An 18,018-nucleotide genomic window follows, 5' to 3' on the forward strand; every position below is an offset into this window, starting at 1 on the left:
ATGTATTTTTTCTTTTATTATACTACTTCACTATTCCACAGAAATGACTCCATATATATTATTAGGAGTTCACATCCTAATGTAAGAATATAGATTGGGGGGAGAACCTTTAAAAAAGATATAGGAAGTATTTCCTAGAAACCAAAATATTGAGCCATAACCACAGAAATATCGTACTAAAGCCTAATCCAGGGTTTAACTAATTTTTAAATACCATCCCAAAAATTTAAAGGCATTTTATAGTTTTAAAACCAGATCCTCATGTGGTGTACATCAGCATAGCTCTACTGAATTCAGAGCTATGCCATTTTTCCCCAGCTGAGGATGTAGACTTTAAGTTTTTATTTTACATGGTTTACAGTTCCCTCTTCGAAAACTGAAAATACATTTCCCCTACCCAGATTTGTACCATTTACTAAGCAGTGATTTTTATAGGGCAGTTATTACACAGTATGACTCCAATCTTGCAAATACTTAACATGCTTAAACTTTAGAGCATACAAGCAGCAGTCCATGGGACTACTCACATATCTAAAGTTAAGTGCATAAATTTTTGCAGGAATAGAACCTTGAAAAATACAATTTAGGGTCTTAAGGAAGGCATACTTATGCAGCAGCACATGCATGAGTCTTGCTTATGAAAATACAGGGTTCTATCAATGTAAAAACTGCAATTCTAAGGAGATATCTAGAACAGCATGCTGGCTAAGAATCAAATATTTATGCTATAGTTCAAACAGAAGTTATGGGCTTGATGCAGAAATTACTGAATGAGTTACTTTTGCCACTGTTATGTAGGAGATCAAAGTAATCAACATAATGGTTCATTCTGGCCTTAAAGATCTATGACGATCTACCGTCACTCAAGTTAGTAAATTAGAAAATCAAATACCAACGTTAACCTCACAAATTGCTACTGTCAGACATCATGGCTCTACTTGCTTATAGAAAATATCTGTATTCAACAACCCTTTTCTATTATTTTTAAAAGAAAATGGTATTGATTTACACAATCGTTTTTCCTTTTGTTCTATAATCAACATTAAAGGACCAGATTTCCCAGTGGGTATAAACTGGCATAGTTCCATTTAAGTCAAAAAGATTTACACTGCCTTAGACTCTGGTCCTATATACCGAAAACCACCATTTAAAAAGCAGGCTCAAAACTGTATTCATCGTATTAGAATAACTGATCCTACCCAACAGACACTTCTGCAGCAGGATTCCTTTGCTCCTCTTCCTTCAGCTTTTCCTGTTTCTCCTTCATCTTTTGTTCTTGCTCTTTTAATCTTTCTTCCTTCCTCTTACGTATCCTAAGGATAGGGGGAATATAAAAAGCTGCAATTAACAGATAAAGAGAGTGCCTAATTTAATCTGGTTATGTCTCTTTCCTTTATAACAAACACCATAGGATGAAAATGCTAATTTAAGGCAGGAACTCATCTTTGTACAATGCCTAGCACAACAGGGCCTTGATCCCGATTAAGGCCTTAGGAGGCTGGCATAATACAAAAAACAGTAATTGTTATTTTTTCAGATCCAGCAGCTAAGTTTTTGACATAACGGAGTCCCACCTAGTTTTATCTTGGTTATGTTCACTTCTTACCTTGCTGCTGCTGCTTCTCTTTCTTTGCGATGTTGTTCTGCCTTTAACTCTCTGAATTCCTGTTTTGCCTGTCGTAATACATCAACAGAGTCCTCAATGAAATCTCGAGTGGAGACGAGAGTCAGAAGCTTTCCACAGAGGGCATGGAGAATCTTCATCTTTTCCCCTGATAAAATTCACGTTAATAGTTTATGCTTCATTATAAAAGATGCAGAAGAACTCTTTATATAGTGAGCTTCAGGCCCAAGACAGCTTCTTACTGAAGAAATGACATATCAAATCAAGCAGACATTGTCAAATGTGCAGGGTTAAGATGAAATGCAAATTTTTTTTGTTGGCAATTGTGCCATGAGGTAATTAACCAGACCAGTTTAGTTGTAACCTATAGTAATGATTTTTTACTTCTGTAGTCTACTAATCTATAAAATTGCACAAATGAATTTCCAGTGTGAATTTTTCATGTACATGTTATCCTAGAAAAGTATTACACAGGCATTTTTAGTAGTACAAAGAAGTAGAAAGTATTTAGTTTTGGAAGAAAGACATCTGCTAAGATTTATATTGTTTGAAGTTCACACTGGGACACACTGATAAGAAAGAAAAAAAATATATCTCAAAACATAGAAGCCACCACTACCATACCTTAAATTAAAGTCTCATTTGAAACATTTGACACACCTGGAACATGATTTATTAATCAGGATGCAATTTAAATCTTAAATATTATGTATCTTGTACCAGACAAAAGGAAATAGCAATTTAAAAAAAATGAAATCAAGTGTGAGGATACCAACTTAAAGCTAATATGTGCAGTGACAACTTCCAAACTAACATAATTCATTCATTCACCTTCTGACCAAAAGCATATGTGGCAATATCTGGCAAGAACATTACCCAGACAGGACTTCTGTGACTTTCTCCTAGGAGAAAGTCACAGGTTACACCAATGACAAAGCACTAATCTGAACGTAGCAGACATGCACTACACGTGGTGGTGGCACTAAACAAATAGGGACATCTGACCAGTTAGATGATCTGTAAAGCAGAATTATTATTTTTAATCTTTTTTTTCCTGTGTAATTGAGTTTGTAGTACAACACATGGCATATTTTTGCAGCTATCCTATCTCGTGATTAACGTTTAAAAACTCTTATTTTAGGTTCTGCTGTATTTATCTTAAAATACACATTCTGTTTTACTAATTTGAATTGGATCCAACCATTAAACCTGGGGATTGGGGGGGGGGGGGGGGAAATTCTGGCTCACACTTTCAAAGGGAACCTTGCCTCTGTCCTCTCAGGGACACAATCAAACTGCATGTATGCTTGTCTTGTTGCTGGGTATAAGCATAGAAAGTGCTGCGGCCATTATGCCTAAGAACCATCTCAGAAAGTATATTGTGGGCACAAAACAGACAGGGCAACCTAAAAGTAGCAGGTTATATCACAGTGATTGACTTAGCTTTCTAGTTTTGCTCTGTGGATCAATGAAGAGGATTCATTGGATGAGCTCACTCTTGGGATGTCTACACAACAAGCCATGTGGGTTCAGGACCTACTGACATTCTATCTTTCAGGCCAAATGTATAGATTTTATGTATACTGTTCAAGTTCAAGATACTATATATCCATCTTTATGCATTCCCTTAGCTTGAAATCTGGAAAATGCCACTGTCCAAAGGATCAAAGGTTCTCCTGGCTATCGAATCTGCAGATAGTCAGTTTGAAGGACTCTAGTTATTCAGCAACTGTATTCTTTTTATTTCTCTCCTCCACAAAGCCATGCCCTTAAGGCAGTCTCCCAAAGAATGCCATATGTTACAGAAGATGGAGCAACTGGTTTTGAAACACATAAGCTGACCTAGCCAAACACACTTACACTTGCATCCAAGTAAGAGCACTAATGCACACAGGATGTGTGAAACAAGAGGCAACTGACATTGTACAAACAGAAATTTCTTGAAATAGACACTTCTATGTGTCAACATAACTGCCAACTGAGAAATGCAGTAGAGAAGGCAAAGCTCCAATTTATTTCAGTGGAAAACAACAAGTTCTGAGACTTTATCATGTGCCCTATTACTTAGGTGGGAATTTCTGGGTTCCTTATTCATATAAATCACCAGTGACAGAAAATCATAAACAGGAGTGCAAAAAGCAGGAAAAAGGGAATCTGTGTCTCCAATATCTTGAGGCATTTTAGAAACAAAAGTAGCTTTAAGAATTGCTTATGGCCAGTTAAGTTTGAATACCTAGTAGTATAGCTAAAGTAAGTAAAAATATTCACAGGAGCATACTGCCCTTGAGATAATTTCTGGACTGACAATCCTGGAGGTGGAGGTCCTCTACTTAACTACAGAAGCAGCAGCAACACCGTAAGCTGTCCAGCCACTGCCCCACCTGAACTCTGACCTGAATGGAATGCCCCTAGGAATGAAAGAGTAATTTTATTTCCACACCCATGCAATAATTGACCTCTCAGTGAGACCACCAATAAGGGTTCCAATTGGGGTGATAGGTATCCCTGTCAAAAAACTGTCTCCCCAAAAACTAAAGTGAAACTGCCAATTTGTTTTACACAGGACAAACGGTTGTTAAATAACTTTTGGTCACCGGGCTACATTTGAAATTGGCCACCTAGAGAATGGCTTTGAATCATCTTAAACAGGACATTCATTTTGTTTTATTACCTGGTGACAAGTCATACACTGAAGTACTTGAGAGTTTCTTCAACAGACCAGGATTACTCAATCTCAGCTCCATGCAAGCATCATCTGTAGCATCAAAACCTCCTCGTTTTTGGTAACGATATTTTGCATTTGCTGATGTTACATCAGCGCCTGATGCTAAGATGTGAAGTCTGAGAATCTCAGAAAGAGTGCAGCTGTCGAGATCCAAATTTTTCAAATTGCAGCCTATAGTTAATAACAGTGAGAAGTTATTTTGCATTGAGACCAATATATACAAAGCAATGTAAAATGTGCTTTAAAAAAAAAAAATACAGAGCAAGATAAAACAGATAAATGAAACAAAAAATGAAACCCACACATACCCTGATGTAACTGGGGCCATGCAGCTGCCAAAGTTGCAACTGCAAACAGTGCAGATTTTGTGGGGTCTGCATCTTCATCCAAAGCCTCTGTTAAATCTTTAAGGAAATAAACACTTTATTCTAGTGCAAATTAAAACTTGGATTTTTGGGGGAAGAAAGAAAAGGCCTTTTAAAATAGGGCAAAGACAAAGAAAATGGCTTGACATTCACAGAAACTTCAACGTATTCAAGACTTAGGCTATGTCTACACTACCATGGTAAGTCGACCTAAGTTATGCAACTCCAGGTACGTGAATAATGTAGCTGGAGTTGATGTAGCTTAGATCGACTTACCTTACTGTTCTCGTTCTGGGTGGAGTACCAGGGTCGACCAGAGAGTGCTCTGCCGTTGATTTAGCAGGTCTTCACTAGACGTGCTAAATTGACCCCTAGTGCATCAATCACTGAAGCATTGATCTGGCAGTAGTGTAGACATAGCTTCAGTTCAACAAACAAGTTAAAATATATGCTGCCTAATGTCCACCTTAGCAGTATGTACACTAAGGACATGCAACATTCACTAAAAGCCGTTCTCACAATGCAGAAGCGACTAAAGTTGCTAAAGCACTGACACTGAGCAAACATGCACACTGGAGACGGAGGGAAAGGAATGGAATACCAGGAAATACACTTGAAAGAGAAAAAAATGCACAAATCAAACTATCCTATCCTGCACGTTCTGACAATTTAATCATTATTTCCTTATTACTATTTTGTTTTTTTATGAAGAACCATCCAAAAAAAATGTAACACTTCAGATGCTTGCATCCATCATATTTTTTTTTAAATATGACTTTTATATAGAAGTTTACACATTCCACACAAATATGATCAGAGTGGTAATCCAATAAAAGCAAGCCAGATGTAAACAAACACTGCACAACAGCAGCAAAAGCAGCTCATCCATTGGGAGGCAAGCTGAATTCCCTCTTCTTAAACAAAGCTTCCTTGGCACTTACAGGTAGTTCTCCAGAGGGTTGACAGAGCTGGGTCAGCCTTGCACACTAGTTCAACAACTTTACCCTATTCAGGTCCAAGTCATTATGAAGTGTTACGGTCACCAAGTTAACAGGCAAAGGAGCTATAGGTCCAAACTGAACAAGACTGCGTAAATAGTGGGTTTACAACTATTAAATAATAACATTCTTGCATCATGATTAATGCTGTCTGAAAGCTTTTATCCAGATATTACAAAGTAGACATCTATCACTTTTCCACATCCACATCTCTTACATAAAACTCCAATTCTGGGGGAAAAAAACCCAATACTTTTCTTGGGTGTTTTCTCTTGAAGTGTTGCCTGCTTTTCAAATCTAGCATGTTTTAAAAAGTGGAACAAACTGCTCACTGCTACAAACCTGCTTGGCTAGTGTGACAGAGGAGAAGGTGTACAGGAATGTCTAATTCTTCTATGAAAGAGAGACAAGTTGTCTGAACAAGAGCAGCAAGAAATGAAAGTCCAGAGGCTCCAAATGAAAGTCGTAGTAAAAAGCAGTACTATCTGCAGTCCCACAAGGGACGGCCAATTAGAAGAAAAATGGTGTTTTTGCAATAGCCAGCCCTGCAAACTAACTGCAATCTGAAAGTCAAGTTGGATTCTTTCTATTTCACACATCGTCAACAATAATTTAATTAACTATTCTGCTGATGTAGGAGACCACAAAATCCAGCTCATTTGCTCTTAGCTGTGTTGGCTCTGCATTGCTACCAGGAGTTAAAAATGTAGTTTATTCAGTTACACAATTAGTTCATTTTATTAAAACAGCATCCAAATGTGCTAGATGCTGTACTAACACCTAGGAGACCAGCCCTGAGACTATAAATACACACACAGAGCAGGCGCTGTTACTTAAGACGATGCCGTTTTTAATATACGGTCACCTTGCAGATGAGGACCACATTTTAAAGGACTAAACTGTGACCGACAGTTGCATGGGTGTGCAAGGGTCATAAGACTCTCAGAGTCTTCCTGTCTGTCTTACATCTGTCACATGGGGCCAGGCACACTCACAGTCATAGTTCTTGAGCTCAGGTGAGAACAAAGTAGAGCAAGTGCCTATAGCAGGGGCGGGAAAACTTTTTGGCCTGAGGGCCACATCGGGTTTCCAAAATTGTATGAAGGGCTGGTTAGGGGAGGCTGTCTCTCCCGTAAACAGCCAGGTGTGCCCCGGCCCCCTGCCACCCCATCCAATGCCGCTCTCATTCCTGACTGCCTCCCCCGGGTCCCCTGCCCCATTCAACCCTTCTGTTCCGCACCCTCTGACCACCCCAACCCCTATCCACATCCCTGACCCGATCACACCCCCGAACTCCCCTACCCCCTTACCGTGCCACCCAGAGCACCAGGTCAGGCCGCAGCTCTGCATCTGCACTGCCCAGCCACCCAGAGCGTTGCACCAGCAGCATGCTGAGGTTGCGGGGGAGGGGGAACAGCAGGGGAGGGGCTGGGGACTAGCCTCCCGGGCCAGGAGCTCAGGGGCCTGGCAGGAGGGTCCCACGGGCCGGATGTGGCTCACGGGCCGTACTTTGCCCACCTCTGGCCTATAGCCAACTCTGGGGAAGCAGGGTGAAGTAAGGCCATGGCTTCCTGTCCCCACTAGTCAGCAAGTTTGGCAGGCCAAAGGGGGTACACACACTGAACCCTGCTTCATGAGCAGGGCAATAGCTGCTCTCCTCCTCTACACTAAGAAGCTCTGGGGAGGCACAGTGCCTTCTGGGGCAGTGCTCCTCTGGAGCCTCTCATTTCAGTAGCTAGTGCCCTTATAGGTGATTTCCTGATCCCAGTATCTTCTATGAACACACACTCCTGGAAGCTAACAAACCAGAGGGATTTCTCCGTTAGAATGAGGCATTACATTACAGCATAATAAATGCTTAAGTTTATTATTTTAAAATCGTACACCAAGTACTGATTTTGTCAATTAAAAAAAAAAAAAAAAAAAAAAAAAAAAAAAAAAAAAAAAAACTTATAGGACCAAAGATGATACAGGAAGATTTTCTTACCTGTAATGCAGGTTTCTGCAATTTGGCATTTGACAATCTGGATCATTGGGATTCTTTCTGTTACAGCAGAAGGAATCTTATTGGCATAGGCGCCAACTCTGTGCATGCTCTGGGGCTGGAGCACCCACAGGAGGGGAAAAAAAAAAAAAAAAAAAAATGGTGGATGCTAAGCCCCCCTATCAGCACCTCCCCCTCCCTCCCAGTCCCTACCCCCTGCCACGGATCAGCTGTTTCCCAGCATGGGGGGGGGGGGGGGGTAAAAAAAAAAAAAAAGAGAGAGGAAAGAGGGCGCAGCATGCTCCAGGGAGGAACTGGGCAGGGTAGGGGCGGAGCCTTGGAGGGGAGGGAGGGGAAGCACCTCCTGGCAGATTAGAAAAACCTCAGCACCTATGCTTATTGGTGCTGTCCACTAAAAGTTAAAGAGAAAAAAAAAACTGTTTCTGATCAGGTCCCACTGGCAAAGTCACAGCTATCCAAAAAAGTGCTTTGTCAAAATTTAATCCCTAAATTTCACCCTATTCTAAAATTGTGGGTTTTGTTTGGTTTTTTCCTTTACAAGGGGGAGGGGGAGGGAGAGGGAGAGGGAGAAAGCGCAATACCACATGTAGGTCAATATCCAGTAATAAAACACATCAACAATTGAAAGGAAAATGTGTCAAGTTTGTAATTACTGTGACCTGAACTATTCCCTGACTGTAATTATGCTTTCTCTGATAAGAACTCTACTTCTTAGAGACTAGAAGTTATTTTGTCTTTCAAGACAGCTTTAAATTTTCTTCATTTGCTCCCCCATTTTAAATAATTGGGATATGGTCATAACACAGCATTAGCAAATATTAAAGGGACATGGTCAGTTTATGTACAATTCTACTTCTTTCCAATCCCCATCAAAAACACAGTGTTAATTTAAACCTCTGTGGTAGAAAAAGATTGAAGCAGTCTGATTAGATTTTAACATTCTCATGCCTGGCCAGATTCTGCAAGCCCTCCCTGTGACTTGAGGGAGTGTTCTGTGGGCAGAGAGCGTTCCAGGAACAGGCTCATAGTGTTCCCAACCCAGACATACAGCATTGTTCCAGTGCACGAAAACTCAAAACTGAAACTATTAGAGATAAAGACCTGTATATAGGACTCGTTGACAGCTTAAAATAAGAACTTCCTTTTGATGTTAGCAGTTGCAAGATAAATATTTAATGGCCACTGCATGCCTCTCGAAAGATTGCTGCTGCAATCTAAGAGTTGAGCCCAGAGGCACAAGTACCTAAATCAATCTATGAAGTGTCCTCCTAATATAAGGAAATGGTGGCCACTGGATATCCAGGAGTGCGCATGCATAGTTAGTACTTACTTTCTTTGAAAGTGAGTACTGAATTTCCAGTTAGAGAATATTATTTGGCTCTCTAATTTTGGAGCGGGAGGGAAGAAATCAGGCTTGAGTCAAGAACAACTTACAACTACAGATAAAGGTTCAGGAGAATGTCTATTCTTCTGACCCGCAGGAGAAATATCTAGCATTGCTGAAGGAGCGAGAAAAGAAGGAGACAGAGGGAAACCTTGAAGTTTTCAAAACGTATGTAAACTGCTAAATGCCTAGTGTGCTTTGTTGGGTATAACAATGTGAAAAGCTTGCTTTTTAAAGACCACCCTCCCCCCCACAACTGCAATAAAAAACAAAAACAAAAAACCACTTTTATATCTTGCCATACATAATAAAATAAACAATGCTAATATAACCAAGTATATGCAGTTTAGTTTTAAAGTTAATTACATAGGAATTTCAGTTTTTATTAGTAAAGTTAAGGTCTGACCTTTGGTCTCAGCATCAGCTATTTGATCTTTGGCCACTTCCTCTTCCTCTTCAGCCATTGCCTGGAAAATGGCAGTCAGGAAGAAAAAGAGCAATTCACATAGTGGGCCTTCGCTATCATTTCCTGCAAGAGCTTCTTCTAACACTTCTGTGAATAAAATTTAAGAGGTGTCACTTTTGACACAGTGCTGTAAGAGCAAATATGAAGTGAAGAATTAAAAACATTTTTCCATAGGTAATAGTCAAGTAGGTGTACAACAAGTTATTGCGTTAGAGGAAAAAATATTTTTAGGGGTTGCTTGAGAAAGTGTTGACAAACAATGCCCATTTAATACGTTAATATAAAAGCGTAAGTCTAATAAATTCAAGAAAATATTTGTAAAACAGCAGACTAAACCCTACTATATTAGAAGTCATGTAAATTTCAGAGCTCCAACCACAAGCTGATTGAGAAAGCTAAACTGGAGAGTGGTACAAGAGTTTATTTTAATGTAAACAAATTCTGAAACTTTCATAAATGCACACGAGACATATGGAGTACAATGTAAATTAAAGCACATCACCAAATGATAACTTGCCTAGACTAACTCCTTCTGGAAACTCATCTTGAAGATCAAAAAGTTCCCCAAATGCATGAAGGAATTCTAAGACCATCAGAGCATCACCAAAGATCTCAGGTGGCAGTCTCGTCTTCACTGGAGTTGGAACTGGAAGTTCCTGCAACACAAAGGAAACAACCCAATATTTCATTGGATTTCAGCAGAATACACAAGTACTTAACAGACACACAATAGTGTGCAATCAAACTTGCAATTGCATATAGCTCAAAGGTAAATCCTTAAATGTATAATTTAGCTAACCTAATGAATCTGAGTGCATTTTAGTCTCTTGTTCTAAACTAAGGTGTGGATCAGAGCTAGATATTCCAAGAACTCCAACTGCCAGTTTCTCCCCTTCAAACCATTTCCTTCTCAAAGATTTTAAAGGATCTCAATCTGCAGAATTGTCCATGCCAGCAAAATAAAATAAAAAAGTGCTCTCAGAATATTCAGTAAGACTTTACAAAAAATATGACCAATTCCAAATCAGGATGGCCAGGGCCAGTCTAGTGAATTGGCAGAAGAAAAATGCTGTTTCCCCCCTTTTTAAAGTAGTTTATGTTTAACAGTACTGTATTTGCTTTTTTTTTTTTTTTTCTTCCCTCTTCCGGGGAGGGTGGAGAAGAGAGGGGTATCTCTGCTGCTGCCTCATGGTGTACTTCCGGTTCCAGATGAGGTGTGTGGTTGACTGGTCAATTCGTAACTCTGGTGTTTGTAACTCTGAGGTTCTACTGCAATTGCTTTGCCAATATGGCTGGAGGTGTTTTAGATTATGTGGTCAAGATCAAGCCAAAGAGATACAACCAATCTTTTACAATGATCGCATCTGACAACAGCTCAGACTTTTGATTTATGGTTTTAAGTAGAGACATTTGCAAAAATATGCAAGATTTTTTTCCCTAGGTAGGTGGTCAGGGTCAAAAATTAATAAAGAATGGCCCCTCTCCAGGATGCTGGGAGTCCAGAAACAAAGATCAGAAAAATGATGGTTATGTTCATGCTTAAAGTAGTAAAAGCCATTCACAGATGGATAAGAGATAGTCAGCATTTTATCTGTTCTATGCCAAAGAAAATACACAGCAGCCAATCAGACCTGGGACCCAACCTGTAAGCCTGAGTTCACAGGTATATCAGATGCAGACCACTATCTTTTCTCTAAGATAAAAGTCTTGATGTGGTAGAATGTGACTAGAGACACCACTGACAGATCTGTTAATCCCTATTTAGCCATGACCTGGTCATCTTTTACCTCAGTTAAGCAACTCCTGTTCTCTTTCTCCCCACATCTCATTTTGCCTTTTCAAGTATATGCAAAAAACACTACTGATCAGATCAGCAAGAGGAAGTTATCACACCATTCTCCTCTGACTTCCTCCCTCCTTTCATATTCAACTCAACATTTTTCATTCTCACCTTCAGATCCCTGCACAACTCCATACCTTGGTGCATTCTCAGCTCTCGTTTCCACTATACCCCTCTCCTTCTATGTTTATACACTTCATTCACATCCTTACTTAACACCCTTTTCTATCTTCCTCCCCCCGTGTTTGTAGCCTCTTTCTTGCTTTTGCCTGTATTTGGGACAATCTCCCTATTCCTGTGCTCCCGAGCATTCTCTTTTCATTCAGCCCTCCTGCCCCATATCAAGATTAAGCATTATAAAGAACGTGCATGTAAAGATCAATCACTCAGACTAAGTCTTCTGGTAATCTGATGTACTGTGTATTTTTATTTGTACTGTCTCTAATTTAGAATGTTAGTTCCTTGGGGTAGGAACTCTATTTTTCCCCCCCTCTAAGTTTCATACATCATCCAATTTAGTGAGCACCAACACTATGCAACAGATCACCACAAATGTCTCAACCAAAAAGGTCTATTAAAAAAAAAAAAAAAAGTGCTACTCCTCCTTTTCACCTTCAAAAAGGAAGGACAAAATAGAATAGGAGAAAAAACACAAAGGCAGCCTAAAAGAAGTTGGGTGGTTGGAACCATGAGTCAAATAAGTTGTACTTCCTCCTGGAGTTTGGTGGAGAATGTTCTCCGCTGGAACCATGACCCAGAAACACAGGATACAAAGAGCCAGAAGCAACTCTGGGTCAAATTTTAACGGAGCACTGCAACTCACATTAGCTGCATATGTGTTAATTCACTAAGGGTAATTTTAGAAGTGCCTCTCAGAGCTTTTCTGTAGTTGCCAGTTGTTTATCGAAGCCCTGCTATTGGACTGTTCACAACCCAAAGGCCTACAGTTAAATTAAACACTTGTGAAAGGTGCATGAATTTAGTACGAGGACAGATTTCAGACTTAAGCAAAGGTCTTATTTTCCCGAGCAGAGCAGTGCCCCAAACATCCCAATGTTTGAACAATCTCAGCAGATAGGTCTAGTAAGGATCCACTCAGTCACTCTGTCCTATAAACTCTATTAAGCAGTTGTTCATTTCAAACTGAAGAGAGTCATCATGCATAATCCAGAGACCTGTAATAAGTGGTAGGCAAGAAAACCACAACATCAAAAAGCACTCATAAGACTGGGAATGGACAAATCTAAAGTATCTTGAACACAAGAAGTTCACTTTAACAGCTTAGCATCTTTCTTTGGTAAACTGTTAAAAATGGCAAGAACGCCTACCAAACTGTTGTACCCAGTCTACACAAAATGGCCAGACAAGTTTCTCAAGATTCAATTTTCAGAAAAGTAGAAGTGGCTGGGAGAGTTGTTTCAAAAGGTTAGCGCACTAGCCTTTTGCAACTGAAGACCTGATTCAAATCTTTAAGTTTAAAAAAAAAAAAAAGTTCAGGCCTCCAACCTCATGTATTCATATTACAGAGTCAAACAAACAGTTAGGCACAATTAACAGCTTCTGTTTAAGAAGCTCAGTATTTCAACAGACAAGCTGCTTCAGATCAGGACTGGGGTGCATTAGCAGAGCTGCACAGAGAAATTTGCAAAGCACAAGCATGCACTACCCCAAAGTTACCCAGCACTTATACCTTAAGATCATCACATTCCATGTCTTCTCTAGGTTTACTCCACTGTTTTAGGTATTCCAGATACTTTCGTTTTTCTTCACGTAATTTCTCTCTTTCCTGAAATTGAAACCCTCAGAATTAGATATGAAACCAGTTGTATTTTATTACTATACTCTGCTACAGCATAAAAACCTGTAATTGTATTCCAATGAAACTGAGCAAAATAATTACTTCGATAATGGAGTAGAGAGTATGCTTATAAAAATCTGTAGACGACACCAAGCTGGGAGGTATTACAAGCACTTTGAAGGACAGGTTTAAAATTCATAATGACCGTGACAAATTGGAGAACTGATCTGAATTCAACAAAGACAAGTGCAAATCACTACACTTAGGAAGGAAAAAAAAAATCAAATGCACTACTACAAAAATGAGGAATAATTGGCTAGGTGGTAGTATTGCTGAAGAGGATTGGGCGGGGGCGGGCAGGGGTTAATAGCGAACCACAAACTGAATACAAGTCATCGATGTGAGGTTGCTGGGGGGGGGGGGGGGGAGGCTAACATAATTCTGGGGTGTATTAACAGGAGTGTTGTATGTAAGAAACAGGAGGTAATTGTCCTGCTCTACTCAGCACTGGTGAGGCCCCAGCTAGAGTACTGCATCCAATTCTGGGCACTACAATTTAGGAAGGATGGACAAATTAGAAAGAGTTCAGAGGAGAGAAACAAAAATGATAAAAGGTTTAAAAAGCCTGACCTATGAGAAAAGGTTGGGAGGAAAAAAAAAAACCTGGGCATATTTACTCTTGAGAAAAGACGACTAAGGGGTGATAGTCTATTTTTCCCCTAATATCTAACCTAAATCTCCCTTGCTGCAGATTAAGCCCATTACTTCTTGTTTTACCTTCAGTGGATATGGAGAACAATTGATCATGGTCCTCTTTATTACTGCACTTAACATTTTGGAAGACTATCTATAAGGGTAGTTAAGCTCTGGAATAAGCTTCTGAGGAAGGTTATGGAGTCCACATCATTGGAAACATTTAAAAACAAGCTGGAAAAACACCTGTCAGGGATGTTCTAGGTGGTTTACTTGGTCCTGCCACAGTGCAAGAGGCTGGACTTGACTTCTTAAGGTCCCTTCCAGCCCTACCTAGATATGATTCTAAATATTTTTGGTAGAATAATAAAGACAGAACACAAGTATGTTTTCATTCTGTACAATAAAGTTACTAAGCGTGCTGTGATATTAACAAATATAACTTTTCACAGTAAGCCCCAGGACCCATTAAGCCCTGGATGGGGGTGCGGGGGCCGAAGGGGGAGGCAGCATTATTTTTGTTATGGAGTCTGCCAAAAAAACCCTACAAATATAAATTACAACGATTTGGATGTGAATCTGTGCATATTTAATTGTTTTTCCCTAAAGTTTGTTGTTTTTTTTTTTTGGGGGGGGGGGGGGAGTGTCAGTGCAGCTATCAGTGAGAGTTGATGGCCGCACTCTGAAGCCACCAAAAAATTTGTTGTGAGAACCCCTGCTCTAGTCCATGATGATGCTACCCAGGTTGTTGGCTGATAGTAGCCTTACAGGGCCTCTTACCCACATCAGGCTTGCAAAGTCCATCCACCCCCAAACATGTATTCGGAAAAGTGGCTAGCCACTACCTTGAGGTGGGCTCCCCTTGCTACTGAAGCTCACTGGTACGCCCTAGCCACCTCTCCTCCTGGAGAAACTCCCCTCCTGCCCAGCTGTGAGCTTCACCTTTTTTATGCCTCCCTTCTCCAGATAGAGCATGTTCTGCAGGTACGTGTAATTGGCACTGCCCCAGTGCATGAAATGCTCATTAACCTTTCTATCCGTGGGATGAGGGTTCATCCCATCATCAGACATACATGTAATGAAACTGCATTACCTTTTCTTTTTCTATCTTGAGTCTCTCTTTCTCTTCTTTCTTCTTCATCCTTTCTTCTTCCACAATCTTTTTCAGCTCCTCTCTCTTTTTCTCCTTATCTTCTCTCTCTTTTTTCTTGGCTTCTATAGCATGTGCCTTCTCTCTCTTTAATTTAGCTTTTTCAAAAGCTGTGCAGAAAAAAAGAAGGATTTCAATCTAAACTATTTTACTTTTACAAAAAGTTAAATTGATATAACTGCTTTAAATAGGTAGACTGATAACTACCAAGTGAAAAGATTTTAATTCTTGTGATGATTAAATTGTTTCTATGCCAACCAGTAAGAATATAAGGCAGAAGCTCAAGTGTTTCAAATATCAGAATCCTAGGACTTCGCTTTGCAATATTTCTATCTCTGGCTGACAAGAACACCATCTTTTCTGCTAGTCCTAGTGGATAAAAATTTGGGTTGGGAGTAGAGCAAATACACAAGGAGGACATATTAGGTTAAATGCTTTGATTACAGCAACACAAGTGATAATACATGACTGGGGAAAGAAAGTGCGTCACGTTAAGGGGTATTATAGTCAATGGAGTTATCACTTGCTTAAGCACCAAGGACTGACTTAGAAGTGGAGATTAAAGAACAAAAATGACAGGAGTCATTATTTCTATAGCAAGCAGGGACTGAAAACTGAAAAATACCCTTTTTAAAAGTCTATAGTTTTTCCTATCTAATTTTGATCATCCACTAGCAGGTTTCTACATTTAGCTGGTTTCATAGAGTACATATTGCCAGTTGGCTCTCATTTGGAAATCCAGAGCAATATTGCTTATGCCCTTATTGTCTTACTTGTATTGAAAAGACTGAATTTCCAACACAATTCTTTTTCTTAAACTTTTAATTCTTCATTAACAATCGCTTAGTACAGCAGTGGGCAAACTACGGCCCGCAGGCCACATCTGGCCCACGGGACCCTCCTGCCTGGCTCCTGAGCTCCTGACCTGGGAGGCTAGCTCCCAGCCCCTCCCTCACCATCTCCCCTCCCCTGCAGCCTCAGTGCAATGATCTGGGCGGCCAGGCAGCACAGCTGCAGAGTCATGGCCTGACCCAGTGCTCTGGGCAGCGCAGCTGTAGCGCTGACAGCCACCGGTGCTCCAGGCAGTATGATAAGGGGGCAGGGGAGTTTGGGGGTGTGATCGGGGTCGGGGATATGGCTAGGGGTTGGGGCGGTCAGAGGGCAGGGAGGTTGGATGGGGCAGGGATTCCATAGGGGCAGTCAGAAATGAGGTGGGGGGGTTGGATGGGGCAGCAGGGGGCAGGTGCAGGGCCACGCCTGGCTGTTTGGGGACACAGTGTCCCCTAACTGGCCCTCCATACAATTTTGGAAACCTGATGTGGCCCTCAAGCCAAAAAGTTTGCCCGTCCCCAGCTTGGTATAAGGAGATACCAAGCATTATAGATGTCAATATTTCATCAGGGAAGTAGTAACTGCTGACAAGTAAATCAGCTTATTATTGGTATTTATCCAAGAGTTCTGAAGGAACTCAAATGTGAAATTGCAGAACTACTAACTGTAGTCTGTTAACTATCATTTAAATCAGCTTCTGTACCAGATGACTGGAGGATAGCTAATGTGATGCCAATTTTTAAAAAGGGCTGCAGAGGTGATCCCAGCAACTACAGGCCTGTAAGCCTGACTCAGTACCGGGCAAACTGGTTGAAACTATAATAAAGAAGAATATTGTCAGACATATAGATGAACATAATTTGTTGAGGAAGAGTCAACATGGTTTTAGTAAAGGGAAATCATGCTTCACCAATCCACTAGAATTCGTTGAGGGGGTCAACAAGCACGTGGACCAAGGGGATCCAGTGGATATAGTGTACTTAGATTTTCAGAAAGCCTTTGACAAGGTCCCTCACCAAAGGCTCTTACGCAAAGTAAGCTGCCACGGGATAAGAGGGAAGGTGGATTGGTGACGGGTTAAAAGATAGGAAACAAAGGGTAGGTATAAATGGTCAGTTTTCAGAACGGAGAGAGGTAAACAGTGGTGTCCCCTCAGGGGTCTGTTCTGGGACCAGTCTTTTTCATAAGTGATCTGGAAAAAGGGGTAAACAGTGAGGTGGCAAAATTTGCAGATGATACAAAACTACTGAAGATAGTTAAGACCCAGGCAGACAGCAAAAAGCTACAAAAGTATCTCTCAAAATTGGAGGACTGGGCAACAAAATAGCAGATGAAATTCAATGTTGATAAATGCAAAGTAATGTACATTGGAAAGCATAATCCCAACTATACATATAAAATGATGGGGTCTAAATTAGCTGTTACCACTCAAGAAAGAACTTGGAGTCATTGTGGATAGTTCTTTGAAAACATCCACTCAGTGTGGATGTATTCCTTGACTTTAACAAAGCTTTTGATACGGTCTCCCACAGTATTCTTGCCAGCAAGTTAAAGTAGTATGGGCTGGATGAATGGACTGTAAGGTGGACAGAAAGCTGGCTAGATCGTTGAGCTCAACAGGTAGTGATCAATGGCTCCATGTCTTGTTGGCAGCCGGTATCAAGCAAGTACCCGACCTGGGGCGGGTTTGGTTCAATATCTTCATTAATGATCTGGAGGATGGTGTGGATTGCACCCTCAGCAAGTTTTCAGATGACGCTAAATTGGGAGGAGTGGTAGATACGCTGGAGGGTAGGGATAGGATACAGAGGGACCTAGACAAATTAGAGGATTGGGCCAAAAGAAATCTGATGAGGTTCAACAAGGACAAGTGCAGAGTCCTGCACTTAGGATGGAAGAATCCCATGCACTGCTACAGACTAGGGACCAAGTGGCTAGGCAGCTGTTCTGCAGAATGAGACCTAGAGGTTACAGTGGATAAGAAGCTGGATATGAGTCAGTGTGCAGAGAAGGCCTACAGCATTTTGGGTTGTATAAGTAGGAGCACTGCCAGCAAATCAAGGGACATGATCATTCCCCTCCATTCAGTATTGGTGAGGCCTCACCTAGAGTACTGTGTCCAGTTTTGGGTCCCACGCT

General features: G+C 40.7%; 1 protein-coding gene and 1 long non-coding RNA gene across 4 annotated transcripts in view; one reads left to right on the top strand and one right to left on the bottom strand.

The window, feature by feature from the left end:
- BAZ1A (bromodomain adjacent to zinc finger domain 1A) overlaps positions 1-18,018 on the bottom strand; it is a 114,828-nt gene that overhangs the window by 36,641 nt on the left and 60,169 nt on the right. For all 3 annotated transcript variants that reach the window (XM_074955850.1, XM_074955849.1, XM_074955851.1), the window contains exons 8-15: positions 14,992-15,158; positions 13,098-13,193; positions 10,085-10,223; positions 9,508-9,654; positions 4,658-4,753; positions 4,296-4,520; positions 1,607-1,772; positions 1,200-1,313 (exon numbers count right to left, since the gene is read on the bottom strand). In XM_074955850.1, the coding sequence (XP_074811951.1) occupies positions 1,200-1,313; positions 1,607-1,772; positions 4,296-4,520; positions 4,658-4,753; positions 9,508-9,654; positions 10,085-10,223; positions 13,098-13,193; positions 14,992-15,158 (1,150 nt within the window). The remainder of the gene's footprint in view (positions 1-1,199; positions 1,314-1,606; positions 1,773-4,295; positions 4,521-4,657; positions 4,754-9,507; positions 9,655-10,084; positions 10,224-13,097; positions 13,194-14,991; positions 15,159-18,018) is intronic.
- The window catches only part of LOC141989337 (uncharacterized), a 62,050-nt gene that overhangs the window by 5,619 nt on the left and 38,413 nt on the right, over positions 1-18,018 (top strand). The window contains exon 2 of the long non-coding RNA XR_012639969.1: positions 9,199-9,269. This is a non-coding gene — a long non-coding RNA (uncharacterized LOC141989337). The remainder of the gene's footprint in view (positions 1-9,198; positions 9,270-18,018) is intronic.

This window comes from Natator depressus, chromosome 6 (genome assembly GCF_965152275.1).
Source record: "Natator depressus isolate rNatDep1 chromosome 6, rNatDep2.hap1, whole genome shotgun sequence".
NCBI classification, from domain to species: domain Eukaryota; kingdom Metazoa; phylum Chordata; order Testudines; family Cheloniidae; genus Natator; species Natator depressus.